The sequence below is a fragment of the Bombina bombina genome, chromosome 3 (assembly GCF_027579735.1).
Source record: "Bombina bombina isolate aBomBom1 chromosome 3, aBomBom1.pri, whole genome shotgun sequence".
Lineage (NCBI taxonomy): Eukaryota > Metazoa > Chordata > Amphibia > Anura > Bombinatoridae > Bombina > Bombina bombina.
The window spans coordinates 460,250,818-460,269,472 of record NC_069501.1 but is presented as its reverse complement, the minus strand read 5'-3'; the positions used below and the strand labels follow the sequence as shown (position 1 = coordinate 460,269,472).

At 39.6% G+C, this 18,655-nt stretch overlaps 1 protein-coding gene across 1 annotated transcript in view; it reads left to right on the top strand.

Annotated features, from left to right (window-relative positions):
* The window catches only part of CNTN2 (contactin 2), a 132,528-nt gene that overhangs the window by 100,509 nt on the left and 13,364 nt on the right, over positions 1-18,655 (top strand). Inside the window, exons 21-22 of the mRNA XM_053704691.1 lie at positions 14,078-14,264; positions 14,501-14,613. Of these exons, the coding sequence (XP_053560666.1) occupies positions 14,078-14,264; positions 14,501-14,613 (300 nt within the window). The remainder of the gene's footprint in view (positions 1-14,077; positions 14,265-14,500; positions 14,614-18,655) is intronic.

Genomic DNA, 18,655 nt, shown 5'->3' with positions numbered 1-18,655 from the left:
GTCTTGGTGGTTAGATCACCATCGTATAATTCTAGGGGCCTCTTTCTTTCGTCAAACCTGGACTGTGATCACAACAGATGCAAGTTTTTCAGGTTGGGGATCTGTTTGGGGATCTCTGACAGCACAAGGGGTTTGGAAATCTCAAGAGACGAGATTACCAATCAATATTTTGGAACTCCTTGCGATTCTCAGGGCTCTTCAGTTTTGGCCTCTGTTGAAGAGAGAACCGTTCATTTGTTTTCAGACAGACAATATCACAACTGTGGCATATGTCAATCATCAGGGTGGGACTCACAGTCCTCAAGCTATGAAATAAGTATCTCGGATACTTGTTTTGGCGGAATCCAGCTCCTGTCTAATTTCTGCAGTTCATATCCCAGGTATAGACAATTGGGAAGCAGATTACCTCAGTCATCAGACTTTACATCCGGGAGAATGTGTTTTCTCAAATTGTTCAGATGTGGGGGCTTCCAGAAATAGATCTGATGGCATCTCATCTAAGCAAAAAAACTTCCCAGGGACCTGTCCAGGGATCCTCAGGCGGAAGCAGTGGATGCATTGACACTTCCTTGGTGTTATCAACCTGCTTATATTTTCCCGCCTCTAGTTCTTCTTCCAAGAGTGATCTCCAAAATCATCATGGAGCAATCGTTTGTGCTGCTGGTGACTCCAGCATGGCTTCACAGGTTTTGGTATGCGGGTCTTGTTTGTTTGTCCAGTTGCCAACCTTGGCCACTTCCATTAAGGCCAGACCTTCTATCTCAAGATCCGTTTTTCCATCAGGATCTCAAATAATTAAATTTGAATGTATGGAAATTGAACGCTTAGTCATAGAGGTTTCTCTGACTCAGTGATTAATACTATGTTGCAGGCTCGTAAATCTGTTTCTAGAAAGATTTATTATCGATAAAGGTTTGTCTGTAAGTTCCTTGAAAGGACAAATCTCTGCTCTTTCTGTTTTATTTCACAGAAAGATTGCTAAACTTCCTGATATTCATTGTTTTGTGCAGGCTTTGGTTTGTATCAAGCCTGTCATTAAATCAATCTCTCCTCCTTGGAGTCTTAATTTGGTTTTGAAGGCTTTACAGGCTCCTCCGTTTGAGCCTATGCATTCTTTGGACATTAAACTACTTTCTTGGAAAGTGTTGTTTCTTTTGGCCATTTCTTCTGCTAGAAGAGTTTCTGAATTATCCACTCTCTCTTGTGAATCTCCTTTTCTGATTTTTCCTCAGGATAAGGCAGTTTTGCGGACTTCATTTAAAGGGACACTGAACCCAAAATTGTTTTTGGATGATTCAAATGGAGTATGCAATTTTAAGCAACTTTCTAATTTACTCCTATTATTAAGTTTTATTCATTCTCTTGCTATCTTTATTTGAAAAAGAAGGCATCTAAGCTTTTTTTAGGTTCAGCACTCTGGACAGCACTTTTTTATTGGTGGATTAATTTATCCACCAATCAGCAAGGACAACCCAGGTTGTTCACCAAAAATGGGCCGGCATCTAAACTTACATTCTTGCATTTCAAATAAAGATACTGTACCAAGAGAATGACGAAAATTTTTATAATAGGAGTAAATTAGAAAGATGCTTAAAATTTCATGCTCTATCTGAATCACGAAAGAAAAAATTTGGGTTCAGTGTCCCTTTAAATTCTTACCTAAGGTTGTAAATTCTAACAACATTAATAGAGAAATTGTTGTTCCTTCCTTGTGTCCTAATCCTAAGAATTCTTTGGACATTCTTTGGATGTGGTGAGAGCTTTGAAATATTATGTTGAAGCTACTAAAGATTTCAGGAAGACTTCTAGTCTATTTGTTATCTTTTCTGGTTCCAGGAAAGGTCAGAAGGCTTCTGCCGGTTCCTTGGCCTCGTGGTTAAAACTTTTGATTCATCAAGCTTATTTGGAGTCGGATCAAGCCCCGCCTCAGATAATTACAGCTCATTCTACTAGATCAGTTTCCACTTCCTGGGCTTTTAAGAATGAAGCTTCAGTTGATCAGATTTGCAAAGCTGCTACTTGGTCTTCTTTGCATACATTTACTAAATTCTACCATTTTTATGTATTTGCTTCTTCGGAAGCAGTTTTTGGTAGAAAAGTTCTTCAGGCAGCTGTTTCAGTTTGATTTTTCTGCTTTTGATTTAAGTTTTTTCCTCACATTTATGAGAATTAACTTATATTTTGGGTTGTGGATTCATTTTTTCAGCGGAAAATGGCTGTTTTTATTTTTATCCCTCCCTCTCTAGTGACTCTTCTGTGGAGTTCCACATCTTGGGTATTGCTATCCCGTACGTCACTAGCTCATGGACTCTTGCCAAATACATGAAAGAAAACATAATTTATGTAAGAACTTACCTGATAAATTAATTTCTTTCATATTGGCAAGAGTCCATGAGGCCCACCCCCTTTTTTATGGTGGTTATGATTTTTTTGTATAAAGCACACTTATTTCCAAATTCCTTTGTTGATGCTTTTTACTCTTCTTTATCACCCCACTACTTGGCTATTCGTTAAACTTAATTGTGGGTGTGGTGAGAGGTGTATTTACAGGCATTTTGAGGTTTGGGAAACTTTGCCCCTCCTGGTAGGATTGTATATCCCATACGTCACTAGCTCATGGACTCTTGCCAATATGAAAGAAATTCATTTATCAGGTAACTTCTTACATAAATTATGTTTTTATTATATATGTTTATTTATTATGCAATTCTACTGCATTGAGTGGTCCTTCCCATGAAAGCATACTGAGGGAGACTCAAGAGTACATCTTATACACTTTCCTGAGTCTATCTAGATAAACTCTCATGATAAGGAGTTAAGTTTCAATAAAGGATACAAAGAGAAATGAAGATTTGATAATCAAACTAAGAGGCTGTTCGCAGTCTATTGTTTCATAATTATCTGCGTGTTAATGGCTGTAGATGAGCCCTTTTTGATGTTAAAACAAACACAATCACCAATTTCATAGACCATCGGCAGTACGTTTTTTTCAGTATCATTTTTGTGAAAAACAACCCTGTACTTAATATGTGACAGTCCTGGAATCAAGGTGATTGGAGGCAGCAACATTAGTGATTAGAAGCGCTACAAGCTTGAAGCTAATTTCAGCTTCTTGCAAACATTAAAAAATAGGTACATTGCAAACTTGCTTAATTGAAAATAAACACTCGCTTGATATTTTTCTAATTTTTATGACCTAGAACCAGTGGGGTCTCCATTTCCCTCCCAACAAAGATCATTTTCCCACTACCACCCTGACCACCTCCCTGCTCCACGCACAACAACCCACCACCGCCAATTAAATACCCTGACCCAGCCCACTACACACCTAGCCCTCCCATTGTGCTCCCATCCCAACAAATCATGGAGGAATTCTCCCTCCTATTGTCATTTCTGCAGATGTCACAGCCCAGCTACAATGACCCAATTGACTCTCAACATAAATGTTAAGGAAGAAGCCTGTCCTCTCATGTTATTGATAAAAAAAAACAGCATTGTTACAACAAGCATCATTCCTGTCAAGGTCATAATTAAAATACCTAGAAATGTATACCACTGAGAAACAAAAGCTGTTGCAGAGATTTTTAATAAAGACATTGAAATGTGTTAAAGTGACAGTCTACTTAAAAAATTATATTGTTTGAAAAGATTGATCATCCTTTTATTACTAATTCCCCAGTTTTGCATAACCAACACTGTTATATTAATAAACGTTTTACCTCTGTGATTACCTTGTATCTAAGACTCTGCAGACTGCCCCCTTATCTAAGTTCTTTTAACATACTGTACATGTATTTTAGCCAAGCTGTCTAACTGTGAAAAACTGTCAAAATACATTTAGATAAGTGGCGGCCTTCTATGGCTGAGAAATCAGTTTACAGAGGTTTAGCTTTCAACAAACAATGCCAAGAAAACAAAGCAAATTTGATGATAAAAGAAAATTGGAAAGTTGTTTAAAATTGCATGCTCTATCTGAATCATGAAAGTTTAATGGAATTTTTTTTTGCATTGTTGTATTTCATCAATCAGGTGTGTGTATTTTATTGATTTTCAGAAGGCAGCACCAAGAGCAAAGATTGTAAACAGGCCCAGAATTTTGTAAATGAAGCAATAATGAATGTCACTATAATGTTACTTTAACAATACAATTGAGATTGAATGGTATTCAACATGAGCTAAGGATTTGTATTAGCGCCATAGATACAGTGGGGCCTATCTATCAAGCTCCGAATGGAGCTTGATGCCCCCTGTTTCTGGCGAGCCTGCAGTTTCGCCAGAAACAGCAGTTATGAAGCAGCGGTCACAAAGACCGCTGCTCCATAACCTGTCCGCCTGCTCTGAGCAGGCGGACAGACATCGCCGGAAATCAACCCGATCGAGTACGATCGGGTTGATTGACACCCCCTGCTGGCGGCCGATTGGCCGCGAGTCTGCAGGGGGCGGCGTTGCATCAGCAGCTCTTGTGAGCTGCTGGTGCAATGCTGAATACAGAGAGCGTATTGCTCTCCGTATTCAGCGAGGTCTGGCGGACCTGATCCGCACTGTCGGATCAGGTCCGCCAGACCTTGTTAAATATAGGCCAGTATCTCACAAAAGTGAGTACACCCCTCACATTTATGTAAATATTTCATTATTTCATTATGCTTATAACAGCTATATAGTAAATAAAACGACTGAAACTTGGAACAATTACATACAAGTCAAGAAAGAAAGAGATTCTTTTCTCTTGCATAAAACAACGCAACGTGAACTGAGACTTCAAGCGAAGTTGTATAAATACGGGAATAAGGCAGGCAAGTTACTTTCTAGATTAGTCAAGCAAGATAAAGGGAATACTATAATTGAGCATATTCAGAAGGAAGATAAACTCTTCTCAGACTCAGAAGAGATTTTAAAAATAATGGTAGAATATTATCAAAGTCTGTACTCTTTAAATGCATCCAATAGCAGAAATAGCGAGGAGTTCTGGGAAAAGATTTCTTGTCCAACTATTTCAGAAGAAATGAGTGAAATGATGAATCTCCCTATTACAGAGATAGAGGTCGTGAAAGGGATAGAGGAACTGCCCATTAATAAAGCGGCAGGACCAGATGCCCTGCCTAGTGAATTTTATAAGTTGTTATCACCCTCCATAGCCTCACATTTAACAAAACTGTACAATGATATGTATAGGGAGGGCACTCCACCATCAAACACCTTCTCAGCCTCCTTTACTACCCTTATCTTAAAACCTGGGAAAGACCCAACACAAAAAGAGTCGTATAGACCTATCGCTCTTCTCAATACAGATTATAAACTGTTGACATCTATCTTGGCACGTAGACTACAAACCCCCCTTGCACAGATAATACACAAAGATCAGGCAGGTTTCATGATAAACAGAAACTCCTCGGCTAAAATCCGTGAGCTATTCCTTACGATAGATTTTTTTAATGTAAAATCGAGCCAAGTCCAAGAAATAGAACATAATATTAGCGATAAGGCTATTATCACAATTGATGCCGAGAAGGCGTTTGACTCGGTCCACCATGATCACCTTCTCCATACACTCTTTCAATTTGGTTTTAGAGGTCATTTCTCTAAATTTATTGAAAATCTTTATAAAACAGCTTATACCAGGCTCCTAGTTAATACCAGACAATCATCTACTATTCATCTAGCTAAAGGCACAAGACAAGGATGTCCTCTTTCACCCTTGCTTTTCAATATTGCAATTGAACCTCTCGCGATTCTAGTTAGACAAGATATAGAAGGAATTAAAATAAGGAAAAAGGAACTCAAAATCTCGCTTTATGCTGATGATATTCTAATATACATGAGAAATACTCAGTTAAATATCCCTAAACTCTTGTCTATTATATCACAGTTTAGCTCATTTTCGGGTTACAAGATAAACACTAACAAATCGGAACTTTACTGGGCAAGACCTCCAGATCAGCCCCTAGATAACATGCCCTTTAAAATTGCAGAAGAAGCATTTAAGTATCTGGGTATTACAATCTCCTCAAACCCAGAACAATGGTATTCTTTCAACATACCCCCAATTCTAAAAGTAATTAGAGAAACAATGAAGTACTGGCAAAATTTACCTATTTCACTTTCAGGCCGAATTGCCCTTTATAAAATGATATTATTTCCAAAAATCCTATACATCTGTCAAAATATACCAATTCTATTAAAGGAGAAAGATATCAAGATCTTAAACACGGCACTCTTTTTGCCCAGAAAATTTGGAGGCTGTGCTTTACCTGATCTACGGTTATATAATCTTGCATTCTTAGCTCGTATAGTAATAGATTGGATCTGCCTTAAAGATTATGCAACAAACAATGATCTAGAAAAGAACGTTAGCTTCCCCTATCTTCCAGTAGCCCTAATCCATGTAAGAAGAGGTGAAATTCCAAAGGAAATTAAGAAACTTCAGTCTATTTTTATCCCAATTAAAGCTTGGTTAAAGATATGTAAAATTTTAAATATAAATGAGAAAATTTCTACCTATTTACCCTTAAAAGGAAGCCCACACTTTGAACTAGGGTTACAAATATCACCTCTTATAAGATGGGAAGCAAACGGTCTTGAAAGAGTAGCGCAATTAATCGATATGTCAAGGAAATGTATTAAATCATTTTCTGATCTCAGAAGTGAATTTGACATTCCACAAAAAGATTTTTTTGTTTACCTCCAAGCAAGACACTATGGCCTAGATTTGGAGTTCGGCGGTAAAAGGGCTGTTAACGCTCCGCGGGCTTTTTTCTGGCCGCACCATAAATTTAACTCTGGTATCGAGAGTTTAATCAAATGCTGCGTTAGGCTCCAAAAAAGGAGCGTAGAGCATTTTTACCGCAAATGCAACTCTCGATACCAGAGTTGCTTACGGACGCGGCCGGCCTCAAAAACGTGCTCGTGCACGATTCTCCCATAGGAAACAATGGGGCTGTTTGAGCTGAAAAAAAACCTAACACCTGCAAAAAAGCAGCGTTCAGCTCCTAACGCAGCCCCATTGTTTCCTATGGGGAAACACTTCCTACGTCTGCACCTAACACCCTAACATGTACCCCGAGTCTAAACACCCCTAACCTTACACTTATTAACCCCTAATCTGCTGCCCCCGCTATCGCTGACCCCTGCATATTTTTTTTAACCCCTAATCTGCCGCTCCGTAAACCGCCGCAACCTACGTTATCCCTATGTACCCCTAATCTGCTGCCCTAACATCGCCGACCCCTATATTATATTTATTAACCCCTAATCTGCCCCCCTCAACGTCGCCGACACCTGCCTACACTTATTAACCCCTAATCTGCCGAGCGGACCTGAGCGCTACTATAATAAAGTTATTAACCCCTAATCCGCCTCACTAACCCTATCATAAATAGTATTAACCCCTAATCTGCCCTCCCTAACATCGCCGACACCTACCTTCAATTATTAACCCCTAATCTGCCGAGCGGACCTCACCGCTACTATAATAAATGTATTAACCCCTAAAGCTAAGTCTAACCCTAATACTAACACCCCCCTAATTTAAATATAATTTACATCTAACGAAATAAATTAACTCTTATTAAATAACTTATTCCTATTTAAAGCTAAATCCAATCAGCCAATCAGATTGAGCTCGCATTCTATTGGCTGATCGGAACAGCCAATAGAATGCGAGCTCAATCTGATTGGCTGATTGGATCAGCCAATCGGATTGAACTTGATTCTGATTGGCTGATTCCATCAGCCAATCAGAAAATTCCTACCTTAATTCCGATTGGCTGATAGAATCCTATCAGCCAATCGGAATTCGAGGGACGCCATCTTGGATGACGTCCCTTAAAGGAACCGTCATTCGTCGGGAGACAACGGAAGAAGAGGATGGATCCGCGTCGCCTGCTTCAAGATGGACCCGCTCTGCACCGGATGGAAGAAGATTGAAGATGCCGCTTGGAGAAGATGTTTGCCGGTCCGGATGTCCTCTTCTTGCCGGATAGGAGGAAGACTTTGGAGCCTCTTCTGGACCTCTTCAGCACCAGATGATGGATCGCCAACCCCCGCTTGGGTTGGATGAAGATGTTGGAGCCAGGACGGATCGGTGAACCTGGTATGGTGAAGACAAGGTAGGAAGATCTTCAGGGGCTTAGTGTTAGGTTTATTTAAGGGGGGTTTGGGTTAGATTAGGGGTATGTGGGTGGTGGGTTGTAATGTTGGGGGGGGGGTATTGTATGTTTTTTTTTACAGGCAAAAGAGCTGAAATCCTTGGGGCATGCCCCGCAAAGGGCCCTGTTCAGGGCTGGTAAGGTAAAAGAGCTTGTAACTTTTTTAATTTAGAATAGGGTAGGGCATTTTTTATTTTGGGGGGCTTTGTTATTTTATTAGGGGGCTTAGAGTAGGTGTAATTAGTTTAAAATTGTTGTAAGATTTTTCTTATGTTTGTAAATATTTTATTATTTTTTGTAACTTAGTTCTTTTTTATTTTTTGTACTTTAGCTAGTTTATTTAATTGTATTTATTTGTAGCAATTGTGTTTAATTAATTTATTGATAGTGTAGTGTTAGGTTAATTGTAGGTAATTGTAGGTAGTTTATTTAATTATTTTATTGATAGGGTAGTGTTAGGTTTAATTATATCTTAGGTTAGGATTTATTTTACAGGTAAATTTGTTATTATTTTAACTAGGTAACTATTAAATAGTTCTTAACTATTTAATAGCTATTGTACCTGGTTAAAATAATTACAAAGTTGCCTGTAAAATAAATATTAATCCTAAAATAGCTATAATATAATTATAATTTATATTGTAGCTATATTAGGATTTATTTTACAGGTAAGTATTTAGCTTTAAATAGGAATCATTTATTTAATAAGAGTTAATTAATTTTGTTAGATTTAAATTATATTTAACTTAGGGGGGTGTTAGTGTTAGGGTTAGACTTAGCTTTAGGGGTTAATCAATTTATTAGAATAGCGGTGAGCTCCGGTCGTCAGATTAGGGGTTAATAATTGAAGTTAGGTGTCGGCGATGTTAGGGAGGGCAGATTAGGGGTTAATACTATTTATGATAGGGTTAGTGAGGCGGGTTAGGGGTTAATAACTTTATTATAGTAGCGCTCAGGTCCGCTCGGCAGATTAGGGGTTAATAAGTGTAGGCAGGTGTCGGTGACGTTGAGGGGGGCAGATTAGGGGTTAATAAATATAATATAGGGGTCGGCGGTGTTAGGGGTAGCAGATTAGGGGTACATAGGGATAACGTAGGTGGCGGCGCTTTGCGGTCGGAAGATTAGGGGTTAATTCTTTTAAGTAGCTGGCGGCGACGTTGTGGGGGGCAGGTTAGGGGTTAATAAATGTAATACAGGGGTCGGCGGGGTTAGGGGCAGCAGATTAGGGGTACATAAGTATAACGTAGGTGGCGGTCGGCAGATTAGGGGTTAAAAATTTTAATCGAGTGGCGGCGGTGTGGGGGGACCTCGGTTTAGGGGTACATAGGTAGTTTATGGGTGTTAGTGTACTTTAGGGTACAGTAGTTAAGAGCTTTATGAACCGGCGTTAGCCAGAAAGCTCTTAACTCCTGCTATTTTCAGGCGGCTGGAATCTTGTCGTTAGAGCTCTAACGCTCACTTCAGAAACGACTCTAAATACCGGAGTTAGAAAGATCCCATTGAAAAGATAGGCTACGCAAATGGCGTAGGGGGATCTGCGGTATGGAAAAGTCGCGGCTGAAAAGTGAGCGTTAGACCCTTTAATCACTGACTCCAAATACCAGCGGGCGGCCAAAACCAGCGTTAGGAGCCTCTAACGCTGGTTTTGACGGCTACCGCCGAACTCCAAATCTAGGCCTAAGTGTGGAAGTTAATAAATGAAGCAGGTTGGAACTGGTCCCTGGGTCCATTAGAAAAATCGATAGCATTAGCTAATGGGGGCCAAATGTCAATTTCTCTATGCTACCAAATGCTAAAGTTAAGTAAAGGCGTGAATCATATTAATAACATTGAACTAAAATGGGCCCCACTTATTGAACCAACTTCTATAGAAACAGGATATATTCAAACTTCTATCTTAAAGGTAAATCAAACAACATTCTCCTCTACTTGGAGGGAATCACACGTGAAACTTTTGCATATGACTTATGTAACTCCTGAAAAGGGACATAGATGGGGCAATACACAATTTAACAAATGCCCAAAATGCTCAATGGGAGCGGCGAACCTAAAACACATGTTATGGATCTGCCCAAAAATAAGAGAGGTATGGAAGAAAGTGGAATATTGGTTAAATAGAAAGCTTGGTATACCTTATGCGATTCTCTCTTTTATAAATGTAATTTTTCTTAAAACAGATGAAAGACTCCCCCCAGATAAGGAAAAGATAGTAAATGTCACAATATTAGCAACAAGATACCTAATCTTTAAAAAATGGAAAGAAACAGCAACTCCCAGCATCCCAGAGATAAAAAATTGTATAAAAAAGCAATGTATACTTGAACAATTTGATACAAAATTATTTGAAACCCAAGATGTTAACAGGTTCTTCCAAAAGTGGTCATCATTTATAAAAATCTTTCCAAAAAAAGAAATAGACCATCTAATTTATCCCTTCAGGAATTCAGATTTAGTTTTATTAGGAATTTGGTAAGAATAGAAACCAGTCCTCCTTGCTTCCCCTCTTCTCTCCTCCCCCCCCCCCCCCCCCCCATTTTTTTTTTTTTTTTTCCCTTCTCCCAATCTCATTTCTCCCGGCCCCCCCCCCCCCCCCCCGCCGCTCATTTCCCCCCTCATTATGTTCATTTCTTTCTAATGCATTAAATTAATATCCACGTTTGATATGGGTACCCTGTAAACCTAATAAGACACTTTCCCAATACAGTTAGGAATAACAGTGAAGATAATCTAAGGTCCAAGAGACCTACACATGTAGTAATCTTAGATAAAATATTAGGTTAGATCAAGTTAGATGGAATTAGTGGAATCAGTCAATATACAAGAATAAATTGGGACTGATTTTGTCAAGTTACTTGTATTTTTTTTCTCTTCTTATCTTGTTCATGCAGATTATAAGTAATGTTATGTTTATTTTTCCTTTGATACATAGCCCTGCGAGGCGTAACAAGAACCTACATGTAGTAGGACCCAAACAGATATTGTATTGGAGATTGTATAAAAATAAAAGATTTAAAAAAAAAAATTGCATGCTCTATCTGAATCATGAAAGTTTAATGGAATTTTTTTTTGCATTGTTGTATTTCATCAATCAGGTGTGTGTATTTTATTGATTTTCAGAAGGCAGCACCAAGAGCAAAGATTGTAAACAGGCCCAGAATTTTGTAAATGAAGCAATAATGAATGTCACTATAATGTTACTTTAACAATACAATTGAGATTGAATGGTATTCAACATGAGCTAAGGATTTGTATTAGCGCCATAGATACAGTGGGGCCTAACTATCAAGCTCCGAATGGAGCTTGATGCCCCCTGTTTCTGGCGAGCCTGCAGTTTCGCCAGAAACAGCAGTTATGAAGCAGCGGTCACAAAGACCGCTGCTCCATAACCTGTCCGCCTGCTCTGAGCAGGCGGACAGACATCGCCGGAAATCAACCTGATCGAGTACGATCGGGTTGATTGACACCCCCTGCTGGCGGCCGATTGGCCGCGAGTCTGCAGGGGGCGGCGTTGCATCAGCAGCTCTTGTGAGCTGCTGGTGCAATGCTGAATACAGAGAGCGTATTGCTCTCCGTATTCAGCGAGGTCTGGCGGACCTGATCCGCACTGTCGGATCAGGTCCGCCAGACTTTGTTAAATATAGGCCAGTATCTCACAAAAGTGAGTACACCCCTCACATTTATGTAAATATTTCATTATATCTTTTCATGTGACAACACTGAAGAAATGACACTTTGCTACAATGTAAAGTAGTGAGTGTACAGCCTGTATAACAGTGTAAATTTGCTGTCCCCTCAAAATAACTCAACACACATCCATTAATGTCTAAACCGTTGCAACAAAAGTGAGTACACCCCTAATGGAAATGTCCAAATTGGACCCAATTAGCCATTTCCCCCTTCCCGGTGTCATGTGACTCATTAGTGTTACAAGATCTCAGGTGTGAATGGGGAGCAGGTGTGTTAAATTTGGTGTTATCGCTCTCATACTCTCTCATACTGGTCACTAGAAGTTCAACATGGCACCTCATGGCAAAGAACTCTCTGACAATCTAAGAAAAGAATTGTTGCTCTACATAAAGAGGGCCTAGGCTATAAGAAGATTGCCAAGACCCTGAAACTGAGCTGCAGCACGGTGTGCAAGACCAAACAGCGGTTTCACAGGACAGGTTCCACTCAGAACAGGCCTCGCCATGGTCGACCAAAGAAGTTGAGTGCATGTGCTCAGCGTCATATCCAGAGGTTGTCTTAAGGAAATATACGTATGAGTGCTGCCAGCATTGCTGCAGAGGTTGAAGGGGTGGGGGGTCAGCCTGTCAGTGCTCAGACCATAGGCCGCACACTGCAACAAATTGGTCTGTATGGCTGTCGTCCCAGAAGGAAGCTTCTTCTAAAGATGATGCACAAGAAAGCCTGCAAACAGTTTACTGGAACCATGTCCTGTGGTCCGATGAGACGAAGATAAACTTAATCAGTTCAGATGCTGTCAATCGTGTGGGGCGGCAACCAGGTGAGGAGTTCAAAGACAAGTATGTCTTGCCTACAGTCAAGCATGGTGGTGGCAGTGTCATGGTCTGGGCCTGCATGAGTGTTGACGGCACTGGGAAGCTACAGTTCATTGAGGGAACCATGAATACCAACATGTACTGTGACATACTGAAGCAGAGCATGATCCCCTCCCTTCGGAGACTGAGCCACAGGGTAGTATTCCAACATGATAACGACCCCAAACACACCTCCAAGATGACCACTGCCTTGCTAAAGAAGCTGAGGGTAAAGGTGATGGACTGGCCAAGCATGTCTCCAGACCTAAACCCTATTGAGCATCTGTGGGGCATCCTCAAATGGAAGGTGGTGGAGCGCAAGGTCTCTAACATCCACCAGCTCCGTCATGGAGGAGTGGAAGAGGACTCCAGTGGCAACCTGTGAAGCTCTGGTGAACTCCATGCCCAAGAGGGTTAAAGCAGTGCTGGAAAATAATGGTGGCCACAAAAAATATTGACACTTTGGGCCCAATTTGGACATTTCCACTTAGGGGTGTACTCACTGTTGTTGGTTTAGGCATTAATGGCTGTGTGTTGAGTTATTTTGAGGGGGCAGCAAATTTACACTGTTATACAGGCTGTACACTCACTACTTTACATTGTAGCAAAGTGTCATTTCTTCAGTGTTGTCACATAAAAAAATATAATAAAATATTTACAAAAATGTGAGGGGTGTACTCACTTTTATGAGATACTGTATCCCTTGTCTTCTCAAATATGTTATATTCTAAGTACTGTGCAGGATTTTTCTATTCATTTACAAAAAGTAAAGCTTGTTTTTCTAACATTAAACTGTTGTGGTGCTTCCATGTGCTCACTTGAGAAGTTATAACTTGTACTTTAAATGGAAATGAAACCCATAATTTCCTTTCGTGATTCAGATAGAGCATATCATTTGAAACAACTTTTCCAATTTACTTTAATTATCACATTGTCTTTATTCTCTTGATATCCTTTCTTGAAAAACAGGGAGCTAGCTTCAGGAGCGTGCACTTGTCTTTAGCACAATATGGCATCAATTTTGTAAAAATGGTATTCATTTGCAAGAGCACTAGAAGGCAGCACTATTTATTGCCATGTAGTGCTCCAGACACTTACCTACTTATCTCTTCAACAAAGAATATCATGAGAATTAAGCATATTTGATAATAGAAATAAATTGGAAAATTGTATGCTCTGTCTGAATCACAAGAGAAAAAATTGGGGGTTTTCCAATTTTGTCCTTTTAAAAAAATCCCTTTAACGTCCCTTTAACGATGCCAACATATTCTTTTTTTTTTTTTTTAGAAATCAGTTGCACATATTGATAGAACCTCTATGTATAAGGCAAATAACCCTTTAATTATAGTTTTTCTAAGGGCGCATTGTATGTTTTATATTTGTACTCCTCAGATTAGATATTGGAGGGTTGGTGATAATGAGGCAGCAGCAGATAGGGTGAGGACAATTGGACTGGACACAACAGCTCGGGTAAATGGTTTGAGGCCAGATACTACATACCATGTGACAGTTCGAGCCTACAACCGTGCTGGTACCGGGCCTTCTGGTCCTATTGCTAACATTACTACTACTAAAGCACGTGAGTATGATACAGGAAAGCAGAGATAACTACTTTTTAATTTTGTTCATATAAATTTAGTAGATTATTTTCTGAATTTATTGTCACTTTGATATAACATTTTAAGACTTTACAAGGGGTGAACCAGCACAACAAGTCACACATATTTTTTGAGGCATTCTCATTAGATTTAGCAGTAAACATTCTCATTTGAAAATTATTTAGAGTTGGTGATAACAATCTGAATTTTTCTGTAGCTCCAAGCAGACCACCTGGCAATATTTCATGGACTGTTTCCCGTACCAGTGTCAGCATCAAGTGGGATCCAGTTATGGCGATGCGCAATGAATCATCTGTAAATGGCTATAAGGTAAAGGTTATTGGGAGTGGACCATGTTGGGAACCAATCAGTTTCCATGTGTTGAAGACTCGGTGTACTGATGAGTTGAGTAGAAAATATCATTTTTTTATGCACTAGGAAACAAAAAAATAATGCGACTCCTTTTATTGCTATATTCACTTTATTGTGGTGGTCTGGAACCAAACCCGCAATATCTTTGAGGTGTGCCTATATGTACACACACATATACACACACACACACACACATATATATATATATATATATATATATATATATATATATATATATATATATATATATACACATATACAGGGAGTGCAGAATTATTAGGCAAGTTGTATTTTTGAGGATTAATTTTATTATTGAACAACAACCATGTTCTCAATGAACCCAAAAAACTCATTAATATCAAAGCTGAATAGTTTTGGAAGTAGTTTTTAGTTTGTTTTTAGTTATAGCTATTTTAGGGGGATATCTGTGTGTGCAGGTGACTATTACTGTGCATAATTATTAGGCGACTTAACAAAAAACAAATATATACCCATTTCAATTATTTATTTTTACCAGTGAAACCAATATAACATCTCAACATTCACAAATATACATTTCTGACATTCAAAAACAAAACAAAAACAAATCAGTGACCAATATAGCCACCTTTCTTTGCAAGGACACTCAAAAGCCTGCCATCCATGGATTCTGTCAGTGTTTTGATCTGTTCACCATCAACATTGCGTGCAGCAGCAACCACAGCCTCCCAGACACTGTTCAGAGAGGTGTACTGTTTTCCCTCCTTGTAAATCTCACATTTGATGATGGACCACAGGTTCTCAATGGGGTTCAGATCAGGTGAACAAGGAGGCCATGTCATTAGATTTTCTTCTTTTATACCCTTTCTTGCCAGCCACGCTGTGGAGTACTTGGACGCGTGTGATGGAGCATTGTCCTGCATGAAAATCATGTTTTTCTTGAAGGATGCAGACTTCTTCCTGTACCACTGCTTGAAGAAGGTGTCTTCCAGAAACTGGCAGTAGGACTGGGAGTTGAGCTTGACTCCATCCTCAACCCGAAAAGGCCCCACAAGCTCATCTTTGATGATACCAGCCCAAACCAGTACTCCACCTCCACCTTGCTGGCGTCTGAGTCGGACTGGAGCTCTCTGCCCTTTACCAATCCAGCCACGGGCCCATCCATCTGGCCCATCAAGACTCACTCTCATTTCATCAGTCCATAAAACCTTAGAAAAATAAGTCTTGAGATATTTCTTGGCCCAGTCTTGACCTTTCAGCTTGTGTGTCTTGTTCAGTGGTGGTCGTCTTTCAGCCTTTCTTACCTTGGCCATGTCTCTGAGTATTGCACACCTTGTGCTTTTGGGCACTCCAGTGATGTTGCAGCTCTGAAATATGGCCAAACTGGTGGCAAGTGGCATCTTGGCAGCTGCACGCTTGACTTTTCTCAGTTCATGGGCAGTCATTTTGCGCCTTGGTTTTTCCACACGCTTCTTGTGACCCTGTTGACTATTTTGAATGAAACGCTTGATTGTTCGATGATCACGCTTCAGAAGCTTTGCCATTTTAAGAGTGCTGCATCCCTCTACAAGATATCTCACTATTTTTGACTTTTCTGAGCCTGTCAAGTCCTTCTTTTGACCCATTTTGCCAAAGGAAAGGAAGTTGCCTAATAATTATGCACACCTGATATAGGGTGTTGATGTCATTAGACCACACCCCTTCTCATTACAGAGATGCACATCACCTAATATGCTTAATTGGTAGTAGGCTTTTGAGCCTATACAGCTTGGAGTAAGACAACATGCATAAAGAGGATGATGTGGTCAAAATACTCATTTGCCTAATAATTCTGCACTCCCTGTATATATGATTAAAGAAAAAAGACAAATTAGCGATTCTTAACCAGCAGAAGGGTATTTATGAGTATCAAAAAGCTATAAACTATGGCAGAAGACGACAAGATGCCCTGATATGTTCACTAAAATCATACATTTAATAAGCACAGAGGTGTATAGTATAATAATAAATGGCAACATAAAAATTCATAGGAGTCCCATCAAAGTAAGGATCACATATTGGTTAATGATCCTATATATAATGTAGCCCTAAACAGCCTATTGTCATTTGGTACTAGGCTTCTATACAAAACTAAAAAGTCAGTTCATGGATATAGTGTGAGGCAAAGCAAGCCATTAATAAACCCATTAGTGAGGCTTTGAGTCCATATTTAGACGATGCAGCATAGAATAGCAACAGTCCTGGAAAGAAACTTGGTGCACAAGCAGGAGGTATGCGTCACCGCAATTGCAAACAAAGGCTCTATATTCATTAGGGGCGACTCTCCCAAGAAATTACTTAGGTTCTTAATAAAGTCAGCTCTTTACCTTACAGGCATAACTCGGACCCCCCTACCATCGTTCAATAAAGCCAATCAGACCAAACAAGTTGGATAGAGAAAGCGGTACCTCTTCCGTAGTTTTGCAACCTTCGGTTCATAAATACAAGGTATCCAGTCCGGTGACGTTAGGGCACTTAGTGGCAATCCATGCCCCTTCCACCATAAATACTTGCTGCTCGAGTAGTTCAAATTCAGACCAATAGGGCAATTTTCACTTGGAGCTCCAAGACGGGTGAAATGCGTAGAGCTGTTTGGTCTGACAAGCCGGAGGGGTTTTAGCTATCTGCCTCCAGATAGTCTTGAAGCTCCTAAGTGCAACTGCTTCTTTTTTGTCTGTTTATACTAAAGCTATACATAGCCCAGTGAGTTGTATTAATGAAGTTATTGAGATAATAGCAACACAATTTTGAAGAGGATACTCAAGGATACTGAGTCAGATCGAGGCTCCTAAGTACTTATTAGCACAATTATAATACAGCATTTTTATGCGTTCTTCATGTCTACTGTAACTGAATCTACTGTTATATTTTCTGTACGCTGCTATGCTTCTTAATAGACACCTTTATGTTGTAGACTTGTTTAATTAGATCATGATATTGTGGTACAATTATTTATCTTATAATTTTGCTGATGTGTTAGGCCAGTGTTTTCTATGGTTCTGTCAAAACATTTAAGCAGAATAAACTTATAACATTATAAGTGTTATTTTCAGTGGTTGGTGGGTGACTGGAAGCAGTGGAACACACTATGCAAAAAGACAGTGGGGCCGATTTATCATATGCCTGTCCGACATGATCCGCTCAGCGGATTATGTCACACAGACATCACTGAATGCCGACAGCAAATGCTGTCAGCATTTAACATTGCACAAGCAGTTCCGGTGAACTGCTTGTGCAATACCGCCCCCTGTAGATTTGTGGCCAATCGGCTGTTAGCAGGGGGTGTCAATCAACCCGATGGTATCTGATCAGAGGCGGCAGACCAGTTAAGGAGCTGCGGTCTTAAGACCGCTGCTTCTTAACTGCTGTTTCCGGCGAGCCTGAAGTCTCACGTGGAAAAAGCTGTATTAGTCACCATACGGTGCTTAATAATTTGGCCCCAAAGGCACTCATTCCTTAGTTCATTTATTAGTTTGATATAGTAAGGGGGAATTCCAATCCATTAAAGGAATGTTCATTATGAATTTGTGTCATATGTATGTTGAAATCTACAATTTTCTTATTTCATGATTAAGATAGAGCATGCAATTTTAAATAAGTTTCTAATTTACTTCTATTATCAAATTTTCTTTGGTCTCTTGGTATCTTTTGTTGAAAAGCAGGGACGTAAGCTCAGGAGCATGCAAGTGTCTTAAACATTGTATGGCAGCAGTTTTGCAAGAATATTATCCAGGAGCACTAGATTACAGCACTATTTCCTGCCATGTAATGATCCAGACACCTACCTAGGTATCTCTTCAATGGAGAATATTAATGGGAGAAAAGCAAATTTGTTATAAAGGATTCAAATCAGACCTCTAAACTGTCCCTATTTGAAAGGGACAGTCCCTGGTTCTAAGCACTGTCCCTATGAGACAGCTATATGTCCCTATTTGCAGAATTTCCCTTAGCCCCAACCACAGAACATCAAGACATCAAGACA